The sequence below is a fragment of the Scatophagus argus genome, chromosome 1, assembly GCF_020382885.2.
Source record: "Scatophagus argus isolate fScaArg1 chromosome 1, fScaArg1.pri, whole genome shotgun sequence".
Taxonomy (NCBI): domain Eukaryota; kingdom Metazoa; phylum Chordata; class Actinopteri; family Scatophagidae; genus Scatophagus; species Scatophagus argus.
The window spans coordinates 9,438,414-9,453,401 of record NC_058493.1 but is presented as its reverse complement, the minus strand read 5'-3'; the positions used below and the strand labels follow the sequence as shown (position 1 = coordinate 9,453,401).

Here is a 14,988-nt window from a genome sequence, read left to right as displayed (position 1 = left end):
AAGACCCTGTTCTGTTGATCACTTTGACTTGACATTTGTTTCAGTGCTTTATGACATATGCCATAATTTATTAAATTCATTACTATTACTATCATTTTGTTCATTAATTAGGGCCAATTCACACCATTTTCCTTTTGCTCTGAATGTCTTGAGGAATTCACTGTGGAATGATTTTGAATGGGAACATCTGGCTTTCACATAGAACGGATATGTAAAGAATATATTATCAAGAATGATGAAAAAAAAAAGGAACTACTACTGACAGATTGTGGAATCAAGTGGAACACATGATATAAATGTAGGAAACATAAGCCAACCGGCTCTGCTTCTTCTTGACTGCAGTAGCTTGAATTTCTGAAAACTTCAAAGGAAACCAAGCAGCTTCAGTGAATCAACCCTGCTATGGAAACTCTTAATTACACTCCTCTCTCTTACGCACACATGTGAATAACACATATTACTACCGTAGCCAGAACAGCCAATCATGCTTTGCTTATTCATGCCATCTGGTCGCTCTTAATTCATTCCTTTGAATGTCTTACCTCTGCCAACACTAATGATCAGCTTTATTTATTTATTTTACCTTTCAGCAAAACCTGATATCACTGCTCACAAGCGAAGTGAAAATAAAAATGAGGGAGAAAATGCAATGCTTTACTGCAAGTCTGTTGGTTACCCACATCCCACCTGGACATGGCGTAAAGTGGACGGAACATCTTACACGGTATATATACATATGTAGCATATGTAGTATACATACATATAAATATATATATATATATATATATATATATATATATATATATATAAAAAACCTGAACAGGCGGACAGATATAGAGATACACTACAATAAAGTGCATGGTATATATTCCAAATAAGGCATTTGTAATGTGTCCCCAATGTAATTAACTTTGAGAAATGCTTATCATGTTACAGGATATTGACAACTCTACCGGACGCTTCTTCATCACCAACAGGGACAACTACACCGAGCTCAACATTTTAAACCTGGATATAAACACAGATCCTGGAAGATATGAATGTAATGCCACTAACGCGATTGGAAACACCGCTGAGACCACTATACTACGGGTACGCAGCCACCTTGCGCCACTTTGGCCTTTCCTGGGTGTGCTCGCAGAAATTATAATCCTAGTCGTCATCATTGTTGTGTACGAGAAACGCAAGACGCCAGACGACATTATTGATGGTAAGAAAACACTTTCTCTGTACTGCATGTAGGTATTAATAAATAATAAGTGTATTTACAACCAAAAAACACTGTGTGAGATAAAATTGAAATCAAAAGTGATAGTTTACCAATCTTTTTTTTGGCATATGCTCAATTAAAAATAGAGCAAATAGTGCAAAGATTTATTCATCTTGTTATCAATCATTCTATGAAATGCTTTACCCCATCAACTTCATTGCTTTTTGCAATGCTTATTCTGAATTTGATGCCAGCAATGTTTCAAACAAGCTAGGACAGGTACAGCAAAAGACATTTAAAAAAGACATCATTTTGGAACATTCCACAAGTAAACAGGTTCATTTGTAACAGGTGACAGTAGCATGCCTGGGTATGGAAGGAACATCCTGGAAAGATTCTTTCACAAGCAAGTTCATCACTTTTAGAAACACATGATTGTATAAAGGTTATTACTGGGTACAGAAGCTTTACACAGCGTCCCAATTTTTTTGGAATCAGGGTCAGGAAAGTAGATATTACTTTATTATTGTAATTTATGTTCAAAGTACAACAATGGAATTCAAAACGCTTGAGAAATTCAAGTGTTTTGTCATGAAGGTGGTACAATATTTCAAAAATACTTTACCCCTGTAGAAGAAGACTGATTAATCAGTATGAATACTTAATTTGTATCAATAGGATGTTTTACAAACTAAGGGCTCTGAGCTGTGCAGCCTCCACCAATCATATTCTGAACTGGAATTACTGACTTTAATTCTTCTTTAAATTTTACTTTCTTTAAAAATTGCTCCCACTCAGTATTTTATATGGTCAATTTGGTCACTTTCAGATTTATTTAACACTTACATTGAACTGGATTTAAAATATTAGGTATTTATTACTTTCCTTGAGTTACATGTTCAGTTCAACAATTAAAGTCAGAGATAGTGTTGAATTTTTTCCCAAGGGTGGGCATTTGATAATAACTATTGTTGTCATATTGGCCTTTAAAAATCCACTATAGGTTGACTCTGTCACCTATGTACATACTGTACATACTGGCCCAAAACTGAGACCAAGAGGTACAGTTTCAATAATGTCAAATTATACAAGAAATTTCAGCAAGTACAGGGATGAAAAAGAAATGACTCCCTTTTGCAAATAAAGTATTGAACCACAATGTTGCATCTGCTTTGAGAGGAAATCTGTTGTGGCCATCTGCCTTTTAAAGCCTCCTTGTCTCTCTGTGTCATATGTCCTTTACATATGCACATTAGGTGAACAACAGAGGGTTTGCAGCTAACCTTTCCAACAGTTGATTGTTTGTGTGCTATGCTAATGGCTATGGTAACCACACATTTGCTGACAGCAGAAATACAACCTATAACTATAAATTATATTGGTCCGACTATATAACTTAAATGGTTACTATTCTTTTCCCTTCCCCCTTCTTTCCAAATGGCAACATAAACTTAATGGGTGGTAAGTGAGAGATCCTGCATGGTTTCAGAGATTTTTCTCTTTCTGTCAATTTGTATGTTTTTATGAGCCAGCAGCCCATCCACAAACATTGTGATCTTCGATGAGTATAGCAATTAACACTGTAAATTAAGTTAATTTTTTAAGTTAAATGAAAACTTGTCTCCATCCATTTCCCTTTCCATTAGGTTAAACCCATAATGTCTGATTTTGTATGTTTTCAAAGGTGATCAAGTCACATGCTAAGATTATGGATTTAGTTGCATACATCTCCAAAGAGCCAGTCTTTACTCATATTTTTCATCATAATTCTTTCATGAATAAACTTACAGTGTATTTCTTAATTGATCTCAATTAAAAATGTATGTGTGTATCAACGAGTTAGCAGTTTTAATGTCAAAGTGACAATGTTAGCAAAAATAATTGACCAATAGAGTCGATTCTCAGATCCAAACCAACAGCAGTTTTGGTTTCTCAGAAAAAAAATCCCCTCTACTCTGGTAGCCACTTGAGGTTACACGTAAGCACCTGCAGTCTGGGTCTGAACGTTAAAATAACAAAAAATAAATAAAATAAAATAAAAATAAAATGTCAAAACTACATCTAACATGGGTCAGGAAATACAAAAGGAACCACAAGAGTAAAAACACAGGAATAAGGAAATATGGAACAGGGTTATAAATTTAAATTATAAAATTATAAATGTTATTCATTTCTTTAATTCTGAACGAATTTACTCATTTCGTTGTTGATTTTATCTATATACTTTAACCAACTTATGTATTTATTTCAACATATGTATTTTTAGTTTGTCTAATATCCTCCTTATATTATCAAATTTATAAAACAAATGCTTCGTGTTTTCAGAGGGACTCAAAAATCACATGATAAGAATGTGACGAGACCAAAATGTCTACAAAGCCCGAGGCCCTTGGAATCACAAAAGCTTCAGTCTGATCTCTGCTTGCGTTGCTTTATCTTCTTTTCTTTTTGGAATAAAACATGGACACAAAACCAGCCACTAAACTAATATGACTAATAGGGCAACACTTGTACACCACACTATAGTACAGACTTAACAAATAGAGCTGGAGTAGATAAACCTGTTTTAGGCCTCAGTGCCATAAGGTGCTCATCAGATGTGAAGCTGTCTTTTGTCTTCCATTTGCTTCCTCTTAACTCTTCTACACACTTTACCCAATTACTTTTTTTTAGTTTACTAAATACTACTGATATCACTTTACAATGGCTACCAGAACATATGTCTTAAAAGTTTCTATCTAGCTATAATCAGTGATGGAATATAGTTTTAACTTTTAATAACTCAAATTATATTAGTTAACTATATAACATATTGTTTTTGAGGCCTATTAGATGACTACTTGATAATCAGAAAAAAAAATAGAAACTTTATGTACAATACTTGCATAAAAATACATGTACACACGCATAAACTAAATACACAGCTCGAGTAAGCTCTGTGCATGTCCTCTAGTTTGGTTTCATCTACCGGAAAAAAGAAGCGATTAAGGTGGATTATATTTGCCGTGTTTATGCCATTCAAATCAGGAATGAGGACTCCCTCACGATGCACAGCCTCTCTAAAATCTCGTTTTAGCATCCAGTATTCCCGGAGGTTTTGGCCCCTGTCTGCGTGCATTATGATTTCTGGTCTCTTGATGGCTTAGCTGTGTTTGAACACTTTTATACTTCACAGGCAAGGGCTCCAAGGCAGAGGCTGACATTTCTACCCTGTGTTTCAAAACAAGTTGCTAAAATTACAGATTTTGCTGTGTGATGATTTGCTGAATAACAGCTCTCTTTAAATAATGAGATGAATTTTAAGCTGTACTTTTTGATGTTACATAAAATGCTGACTAAAACTGATTCAGCCAGACTTGATGCACTACAAAGATTATTATCAATCTTCAACTATCAGTTTCACACAGCAAAAATCTGTTGTTTGTTCTGTGCTTGCAAAGTGTGAAAATGATGCGATATGCCAACAGATGTTCCTCCTGCTAGTGGTCACATAACCATGTTTTTTGTCCAACATTATAACTGTCATAATATGCTCCATATTAATGCCATGGAATGCACTAATGCTGCTTATCTCAGACCTAAAGCTGCATGGAATATATATCTCACTGTGACTGGTTCCTCACCTGCTGACACATTTTCATCTGTATGCCAAACACCAACCACCATGTCAACCCAAAGGCTGTGGGATTTTTTAACTAATTTCACTCAGTTCAACAATGTTCACGATTATTATCCAGTTTCTCTTCCTGCAATGTTTTGTACTGCCACAATGAAATGTATGTTATCTAGTATGGTGTATGGTTAAAAAGGATTACAATTTTATATGTTGGTCGCAGTGAGACAATGATTGCTTGCAAATATCCGTTTCTTTTAACCTTATGTCTGCCTGAATGGAGTTAGCTTTGAACAGACGGCTTTTAACCACTGTGTACTACAGGGCACTGATATAACCTCTAGAAGCTGAGGAAAAGCTTTGAAGAGATTTATGTTTTCATGCCAAGGCAGTCACAATATTACACTCCTGTACTAGACTCAAAATCACTATGAAATTGCCGAGTGTAATTAAAAGATGGCTTTAAGTGAGCCATCTGTAACCCTCCTACACATATGCTCAGTTTGAAATGAACAGGAACCCCATGAGATTCAGATGGCATGCGAGGTTAAGTTTACAATCTCTGGCATCAAAGATGTGGTTGTTTTTATATATATATATATATACACACACACACACACACACATATATATATATATATATATATGCTATATATATAGTTTCAGCCCCTCTATTGCAAGTATGTCTTTATATATTCCATAGACCATTTTCTGAAGGGTTTTTACCATCTTCCAGGGAGCCTCTGGTAGCATTTACTGTCTAAAAAACACACACTGGTGTTTGCTTAGCGTTATCCTTCGAATTCTGTTAGGCTCAAAGCTTGTGGATACAAAGCTGTTCAGCACAGTCACAGCTTCCCACCAGTGCACAACTCTGCCCCACCAGTATTCAAAGCAATCTTGTGCTTTCAGCTGTATCATCACACAACATGGATGTTTTGGGAATCTATCTATGTAATAGGTAAACTAATGGCTGCCTGGGGAAAAAAGGAAAATTGCAACAGAGGTATTTTCCATTTATCTTTATTTCACATTTAACTTTTGTGTTCTGTTTTCGTCCTTTTCTTCTCTTCTCTTCTCTTGAAAAGATGATGAACCAGTTGGACCCATGTAAGTATATAAATATTATTTTTGCAACAGCTATAATTCACACATAACTGTGATTTGAATTGCAATTACCTTTAGGTCACTAAATCATAACTGCCTCTTTCCTAGGAAAACAAATTCAACAAACAACCACAAGGACAAAAACATTCGCCAGAGGAATACAAAATAAGCAATTTACTCAAGTAAGACGCTGTTGTAGGGGATGGGGCTAAATATAGAACTTGCTGTGAGGATTATCGATAGTCATACCTCCTCTTGATTTTCTCTTCACAGATAAGAAGGATAAACTGCATTTTTTTGACTACATGAAGGTGTCAGAGGTGGAGAGAGCACCGGGCAGTTTTGGAAAAAGCACATCTTGTCTCATTTTATGAGAAACTATGTCAGCATAACACTGGCAACAAAAAGAACATAATGGCTGTCTTAAGCATGCCTTATTCAGTCTTACGTGGAGATTTCAGGATGATGAATAGTGACTAAAACCACCACAAAGGTGTACACATTTTCAATGTGCTGTCGGTGTCTCCTTTATTAATTTTATCATATCCTCAAATGAGGTGATCCCTTTTGTATTACATATCATGTACAATGCATGCAAGATACTTACGCAATAGGATACTCAGAATAGACATTTTCTGTTGTTATCCCTCGTGTGGCTTTTTTTGCATCTAAAATGAACTATGTTTTTTATGGAGTCATCCTTATAGTTAGTTTTATTCTTGAAAATTTGTACAGCATATCATGGTCATTTAACTATGTTTGATTTTGTGACAATAAGTCCACTTTTAACAGAACTTTTATTGTGAAGCAAGGGCTTCAGTGACTGGCAGTATTTAAATTTAATTGAGAGTGATTAAAGAAAATGACTACTGTGTGTTTAACTATCTAAACAAAAATGATGTGTATTATTTTGATTTTCTTTCCAGAGTAACTTAGTTGTCTTGTATATGTTGAAGTATGAGTGTTCAAATGATAGGAAATATGTAAAAAAAAAAAACAAACATTTTTTTTATATTTCCCAATTCCATTTATTGATTTTTATTTTTTATTTTTCTTTCTCTTTAACTGTATAGCATGGCTATAATCCTATGCAATATGTATTCTTAAATAGATATATGGAGGACAGTTTGTTTTACTCAGTGAAGCTTTAATATTGTGGGATCACTTGGAAGCTGGCATAGCAAAATTCACTGCTGTAGCTGCATGACTCCTGTTTCAATACAATGTATCCATGTATGTTGCGGTGGGAATGGACCTGCATTACGGTGGGAACAGGGGGACCAGAGTATATAGCCACGATCAGACATATGAGTGAGACCAATATTTTTTTTTCTGAATAAAAAGTTTGAAAATGAATCCACCTTTTTTTATGTTTTGGTTCTGCAAGTTCTTCCTCTAACCACCTAAATTCAATACAATTCAAAGCATCCTCTTCGGGCCATACAGTGTAACAACTAATGTGTAACAAAATTTCATGGAACATCGGCAGCACAAAAAGAAACACTCAACCACCACCACCAGGCACTGCCTACACAAAGTGTATAAGAAAAACCACATTGCACTGACTTGACCTATCTGCCTTGAGCTGTTGTTGAGATTCTTCACTCTCCCAGTACTTTCCTCAGTTCCCCCTCCACCTTCTCCACAAATGCATGAAAGGTGGGATCCAGAAGACAAACACGCAGGATGGGCTCCAAGTCACTTTGTGCCAAAGAATCCTGGCGATACACTTGAGGCAGAGTCACAGCAGTCTCTCCCAAGAAGTGCTGTGAAAGTTCCAACAAATACTTTTTTTTTCAAATTTAAATTAAAAGAAAAAGCAGAGTGGAGTGGCCTATTTAGTGTTCATAATTTAAGGAAGTTAATTAACTCAGCATACTGTGCCTCATTAAAATCAATGAAAACAGTGTGCTCCTTAGTTAAGTTTAACGAAATTACAATGATTATGTTGTAGGGTGGATGTTTAATGTTGGTAGTAAGCCCTCACTTTTAAAGATCATTACCTGGGTGAGATGCTTGACGGACAGTGATCCTTGGACAACCTCAGGCTCAACTCGCACAGCCTTTTCCTGCAAAGAGAAAAATATGAACATGGCACCACGCTACAGGGTTAAGAGGCCAATCAATGGTTCATTACTAATTGAACAATATCCACGCCTCAAAGCCCTTTCATCTTCACTGTGAACAGCTTCAGTGTGTCTGTTTGCTAAAGGTCACATTCAGACCCATGGCAGAGTCCATTCCCAGACCTTCATGTTAAATGCTGTAAGCCAGAAGGCTGGCTGTAAGTTTTAATCAGAATCCTATTTCTAATTAACCGTCTGCTGTAAGTGTTTTCAAGTAAGTAAAAGGTCACAAAGATGAAGCAGAACTGAATGATAGAGCACCAACAATCCTACAGCCTCCCATTCACAGAATGTGAATTTCAGCTGGTTCACTGTCATGTCATACTGTTGTTGTTGGTTTTCAGCTTTGGTACAAAAATGCTTTGTTTTCATAATCAAGAATTTGACTTCTGAAGACAGTATTAAGAACTCATTTCTTCATTGGCTTGAAGGGTATGCCACTTTGATGGCTGTGTTTTTAAATTACTGTTATACTTTCCTGTGTGTGTGGGTGTGTGTGTCATGTATTCTACAACATATATGGTTTTGTGATTGGCAATTCACTTTTGTGCAGTATACACTCCATCTCAGGCCACCAACTGTAGCTCAAGTGTCACCTCTAAGGATAAGAGAGTATTCCAAATAGCACCATCTAGTGAGCATAACATGCCCACTGTTATGACCACAGCATCATGACAATACTGTTAATTAAGCATAAAATAACGGCCATAAGACAACATAAAAATTAATAAAACACTGATATACTTTTTTCAAAATACTTTTCTCATTTCTACCAAAAACAAAGCCACGAGGGAAAAGCTGTAGTTCTTTGGTGTTGTACAGCCACAATCCAGACTCTCAGCTTTAACTTATCATTTATGTCACTGGTCTATTTTGGGGATCTCCCTGGGTAAAATATTTAAACATACAAACATTTGATCTGTGTGTTGTGAATACAATATAGAAATTTTATTTCCATAATCATAAAGTGGAAGACCTGCATCTCTGGCGCAGAGACCTCAGTGGGGGACTGATTAGAGGGTGGCAGGGTGTCGCTCTGAATGGTGACAGACGTGTACTCCATCAGTTTTTGCACAGCACTTGAACACCTGTTTATAGCCTCTGCCACACTACTTCCATCGAACTGCATCCTTATCATGCGGCCCTCACCCTGCAGAAATCCACAAATACATTCAATCTGTATCTGTCAATCTAAACTGTGCCAATGAAAACAAACTCTGTGGTTTCTGTGTTGGTTTTGTGAAATTAGCATCTCATTATGTTGAAGAAACAGGACAGCACACAGCAAGACTGTTAAACTGACAACTCATGTCTGAACAATATATTTAACAGCAATTTATCTAGATAATAATTTCTGTATGAGGTGGCCATTCATCACAGCGCCTGAATAAACAGAAGAAAAATAATAATTCAACAGTATATTTTTCAGTATATTCTCTTTTAATTACTTAAAGTGTAATAATGCTTTTGACCTCGCAGGGGAATCAAGGTATTAAGACAGTCCTTGAGAAAATACTACCCATTGTGGAACTGCAATCCATCTCACAACTCACCTTCACTGTAAATCGAAGCATCAGTGTATCAGATTTCTGGTGTACTTCGACAATATCAGAGCCACAGTGCAAAGGAATTGTATCCTGATAAAGGACATAAAGTATAAACATCAGCAGCCAGGACAGGAAACAGTTTTATCCATAGTCTACATTAATTCATGGTTAATATATAAACAAAGCATTTTTGGTAAATTTTAAGAACGCATATCTTCTTTCTTACTATGCCAAGTAAAAACAACTTGATTTCCACTCATAGATATTAAAGATTAAATTAATGCAAAAGGTACGTTTTACAGTTGTATCAAGCTGACTGAAAAAAACAAAAACAAAAACAGCATTACCTCAAACTGTCTGCAGGGGTCTCTGTTTACTTAGCTTTCATAGGCTTTGTTCCACACAGAATCAAACAAGACATACTGTACATGAACAGCTTCATATTGTGATCACCCTGTGTTATTAAGCGTGCTTTAAACATGCTAAAGGTATTTTGAATTTGAAAATGACAGCATAGTTATATCAACAGCAGCATGGCACTGCATCAGAGAGTAGGTGCTCGGCTGCACAGCAGCACCATAATTACGCATCAATGTTAAGAATATATATATTTTTGAACTGATAGCACCATCATGCTCAGTCATATCATAACGGTAATCTTGCTCTAGTGTCTCTGGGTGCATCGGAAAAAATCTGTTGCTGGAATGAGTTACTGTAGTTATAAACATATATAATAAAGAAAGGCTTGTGATTTTTTGTGAATAGGCTTGTTCTCTGGGTGATATTCAAATGTGTTATTGCCTATCAATTAAAGAAAAACATAACTGGACATTAATTTTCACTCTGGTGATCAACTGTACTATTTACAATAAATAAAAAAATAACACGAATAAATATGTGTGTGTGTCATTATAGTCAACAGTTCCCAACTCAGTTTAAGACATTTGGAAGATTTTGGACCAGCATGTGAGTCAGTGCTCTCTTTAATACCTCCTAATTTGAAAACCCTAAGATTAGGAGGTCCGGAGCTGCTCAAACTCTCAAAAACTTCATGTTAATTTCTTTTAATTTGCCATTTGTTGCATGCTCAGCATGAATGACTGCCGTATACTGCACACATGCATTTACAAAGAACAGATTTTACTGTGTTAGGTGACACCTGTTAAGTCAAAAGTATCCACATTTTAAGGAGAGCACAGAAGCTCCTCAATAATGCCTTGATTCTCTGATACAGCACGTTTCAGTTTTGTTCAAAAACAATTCCAAAAGTTTCCTCCTGACCTTATCATGTAACTAATAGGCCAAAGCTCTCTATATTGAAAGTTCCTGAGCATTCACTACACAATCTATAACAGAGCAGTCTATCACCCTCAGTGAAAGCTTTCTGCAGCCTGACCTGATCTGTCTGGCTCGGCACCCTGGTGCAGCAAGATAGCGCTGTCACCTGCCAGAACTCCATTAATGAGACACTGAGTAGTCCTACAAATTTCTGTTGTCTTCAGGGTAGAACTTAACTTTTTGTGTCTAAGGGCCTCAATAACTGCTAAGAGCCCATGATTCAAGGCATGTAAATTCATGCCCAACTTGGCTACCACGTAAAATATTTATCCCAAAATCTGAACCAAGCCTGAACTGAGCTTCAGCTTTGAGCATGAACTTGAAATGTTTCCCAATAATATTCTTTCACTGATTTTGAAGCTGTTTCCCAAAAAGTTCTGAGGGACATTTGGCTTGACCTAGCCAAAACAATCCAGTCAAATCCCATCGGATTTGAGCAGAAATGTCAAGCTCTTCAGCAGAATATTTCATATGGCCTGCATTGAAGCCTTTTATCTGGAGAGACAATTTCTGATACAGATTTACATCCCAGAAAATCTGAGAAAATGCTGCATTTTTTCTTTAACCAAGACACTACTGAAAAATGCAACTGCATTCTATTCATGCAGTCTTTACATTAGAATATAGAATACTGTACACTTCTTTATATTTACAAAAGTAATTGGTAGAACGAGAGCATAAAAATAAAGAAAAGACAATGTAGAGGATACATGATATAAGTGCACACATTAAAGAGAGGAGCAAAGCTGTCATGTCCCATCCAGTATTCTCATTTTGGAGCAGGATTTCTAACAATTAACACAGTTCACATTTAACGTTCCCACCATGTGGACAAGAGCAACCAATAATAACAGCTGTGTTGGTGTACTACAGATCGCTTTTTATTTTCAAATTAAAATATACAACTTATATACAACTTATATAACTTAAAAGAAGGATGCCTGCACTGACACTGTAAAAATCTGTGTTTTTTTTGTTGTTTGCTAATTTCTCACCACATATTAAGCATACTGGTAAACCAGTTTGTCAGCAGTAAAAGCAAATAAACAAATTTGTCCATGAGGCATTAAACAATCTATTTTGTCTGAAACTTTTCTCTTAGATTTGTCCATTGCTAGCTTACCCGGGGCCATAATAAGTCACTTACTTGGTGGCAACAGGTGTTGCAAACAGGACGTGACGAATATTTTGATCGACAAAATATTAAAACATGTTAATGTCACAACAGCATCTCAATCTCCAGAGAAATAACTATTACAATGACAAAAAACGTAATAAATAGAATGAAATCAATTTAAATTATAAGTGTCCATTATTTATTCACATAATTTCTTTCCCCAAAATATGCTCGCCCTCTCTTAGCCACGGGAGCCACAGAAGAGGGATGAAAGAGCCGCATGCAGCTCTGGAGCCGTGGGTTGCCGACCCCTGTCCTACAGCCACAATTTATTCAAGTACAGGTACACTACAACACCTGGGCAACAAAATGCTGTTTGCACTGACACCTGCTTCAGTCGAGAATTGAGGGTTGGTCTAGGCTAAACCTACAGTGCACCAGGACCTGGAAAATAAGGGTTAATGCTCAGGTGCTCTGTGGCCATCATAAGAGCCAAAGCACAGAAAACAAAAACAGTTAACATAGTCTTCTTACCAAGCTTTTATGTCCTTGCAATACCAGCAAGTATCCAGATTCCACAACTGTGAGGAATATTTCTGGTTTTTTGCCATTTGCCTCAAATTTCTGGTGAAAAGAAGAAAACATTAGTAAGTGCAAAGTTACAGTGAGTGATAAGTTTTCTTGACCAACTCATGATGGATTTGTCTATAAATTTTAGAGGGAGTCGATGTTGGTTAAAATGGACGTGTGTCATTTTTGTTTCAGTATCAGGAAAATGGAGCAGCACATTGGCATTGACTAGATCTGTCTGTTCTGTGATTCTCTAAGGACATAATTCAACAAAAGTATAATAAATAACGAGCACACAGCAATCACTTGCTCACTTCGCATAACCAACATCCAAAAGACCCAAATGAATCTTATTTACAATAAGTCTGTTTCATTAAACTTATTTTTATGTGTCACAGCAGGGTAAGCACTGGTGTAAATAATAAAATGAATGATTACTGAACTCAATTTAGCTGCTTCAGGTTTCCAGTGTCCTGGTTTTGTGCATGTTGGCTCTCTGTTACATTGTCAGGAATGCTTGAATAGAACAGAGCTATTGAGCTATTGCTGGTGTTGTCAGTGACACCTGTGCTTCTCCTACTATGATAAGCAAAAATATCTGCTATAACAAAGGCCTATGAGGCCCAAGCACCTCATTCATAAAACCACTAATAATTTCAGTAAATGAAACTATAAATTATTAGTGGAAATTAACAAGTTTAGTGAAATTAACAAGTTTACAGCTAAGTCATATTTTCTTATTTAAACAAAATTCATATCAATAGTTTTCCTAAAACTCCCTTGAGAGTTTAGTTCCCTCACTTTCATGTCCAAGGATTTCCAAAGCACATGTAGACTGATATAAAAGGTATTAATTTACTAACAGGTCTGATACATGACCTACAGCAATATGTGTTGAGCTTTATTTATTGATTTGTTCGTTCATTCATTTGCTGCTACTGATACTTTCACAGAAATGATATCTTTCACATTATCTTGATTAACATACTGCTGAATGTTGTGTCCTGAAGTGCATGTGGGTGTTAGGTTTTCATATCAAGCACCATGTGAGCACCAAAACTTGAATTTAAATCAAAGCTGGGAATCATCTGACTTGGGACTATTGCTTCAAACAAAAGTCTGATCAGTCAACATGAATTCTCTCTAAAATAAACTGTGAAGGCTCCAAATTCTTTTTTTTACAGCTTCCCAAATGAAAGCATGCAGTAAATACTGCTTCTGTCATTTTCATATCATAGCTAAACAATGCTTACTAAGTTTACTGACTATTATTATTATTATTATTTTTAGACTGTCAACTTGAGCTCTAATAACATAATGGGTTTTCTTGTTTTTGATATTTTATACACAGACAAAAACAGATTAACCAACTGAAACACTCAATTCAAATGGCAACATCCTATTATTTGCTTTTGCTCAACCAGAGATAATTAAGTTAAGGGTAGCAAACCTAATGTATTATACCTAGAGTTACCTATTAAATAGAAGCAGTCAAAGTTTGTTTACAGTACATGTATTCATTTCTATTGATAACACAATCACACTTTTAGTCTAATTTGTCTTGCTTTGTCGAAACAGTTATATCCTGCTTGGCACATACTGCGTCCATTAAAACTATCGCTGTATCTTTACATAATGAGAAAAATAATAATAAATAATGCACATGTACATATTATACACATTAAATACATGGTAGTGTTTTTACGCATTGTAAAATATGTCAGTTTCACCTACAATTTTCAAAATAAAAAAGTTTTAATTAGAGCCAGGAACACCATGTTTTGTTACTACGGAAATACCTTGAAAACAGCGGCTGTTGTTGAACAATCTTCCAGGGTTTTATCATAACACCATAGATTCACTGTGCAAAGATAAAGATAAATAAAACAAAGTACAAAAACTCAGCTCTATAACTCGAGTGTCATGACCTGGGTAGCATGAGAAAGAATATCCGGGCTAGCTAGGACCGGGTAGGTCCCAAATAAAACTCTTCTAACAACTAAATGTTACCTAATATCTGTGCTCTGTGCTCACAATAATGCTACAGTGAGTCAATACACCTGCAATGACGGCAGCTTTTAGCCGCCACATCGAATTGGGTCTGGGGGCTGCTAGTGTCACACTGTGCGACAATAAATAGCCGCTAGCGTTAGCTTAATGGGAAAACAAGCTCATCTTTGCTAGCTAGCATAACTCAGTTAAGTATTAAGCGTAGGAAACGGCAGTTACCTTCCACGGGTTTGACGCTCTTTTTCCAGACTTTGAAACAAAACGCCCATAGACTTTTAACTTCCATGTCGCACTGGTGGCCATCTGCGGATGTCTAGATGATATTCTTCTGAAAAACCAACACCTAAAGCA

The 14,988-nt window shown here is 36.1% G+C and overlaps 2 protein-coding genes across 3 annotated transcripts in view; one reads left to right on the top strand and one right to left on the bottom strand.

The window, feature by feature from the left end:
* nptnb (neuroplastin b) overlaps nucleotides 1-7,285 on the top strand; it is a 27,667-nt gene extending 20,382 nt beyond the window's left edge. For both annotated transcript variants that reach the window (XM_046372720.1, XM_046372816.1), the window contains 5 exons: nucleotides 591-724; nucleotides 937-1,210; nucleotides 5,911-5,932; nucleotides 6,038-6,111; nucleotides 6,203-7,285. In XM_046372720.1, coding sequence (XP_046228676.1) covers nucleotides 591-724; nucleotides 937-1,210; nucleotides 5,911-5,932; nucleotides 6,038-6,098 — 491 coding nt within the window. In that variant the 3' untranslated portion in view covers nucleotides 6,099-6,111; nucleotides 6,203-7,285. The remainder of the gene's footprint in view (nucleotides 1-590; nucleotides 725-936; nucleotides 1,211-5,910; nucleotides 5,933-6,037; nucleotides 6,112-6,202) is intronic.
* rec114 (REC114 meiotic recombination protein) lies at nucleotides 7,056-14,988 on the bottom strand. Its single transcript, XM_046373054.1, has 6 exons — nucleotides 14,857-14,988; nucleotides 12,592-12,681; nucleotides 9,609-9,692; nucleotides 9,032-9,205; nucleotides 7,933-7,998; nucleotides 7,056-7,716 (listed from the first exon to the last, which is right to left on the bottom strand). Exons 1-6 carry the CDS (start codon nucleotides 14,938-14,940, stop codon nucleotides 7,531-7,533), a joined length of 684 nt encoding a protein of 227 aa, XP_046229010.1. The 5' UTR covers nucleotides 14,941-14,988; the 3' UTR covers nucleotides 7,056-7,530.

Coding starts and splice junctions, on each gene's coding strand:
- rec114 (XM_046373054.1), bottom strand. CDS start 14,940: ATGGCCACCAGTGCGACATGGAAGTTAAAAGTCTATGGGCGTTTTGTT. Junction 12,682..14,856: donor GAGCGTCAAACCCGTGGAAG/GTAACTGCCGTT, acceptor TCTTTTCACCAG/AAATTTGAGGCAAATGGCAA. Junction 7,999..9,031: donor TCTCTGCGCCAGAGATGCAG/GTCTTCCACTTT, acceptor TTCTCTTTGCAG/GAAAAGGCTGTGCGAGTTGA.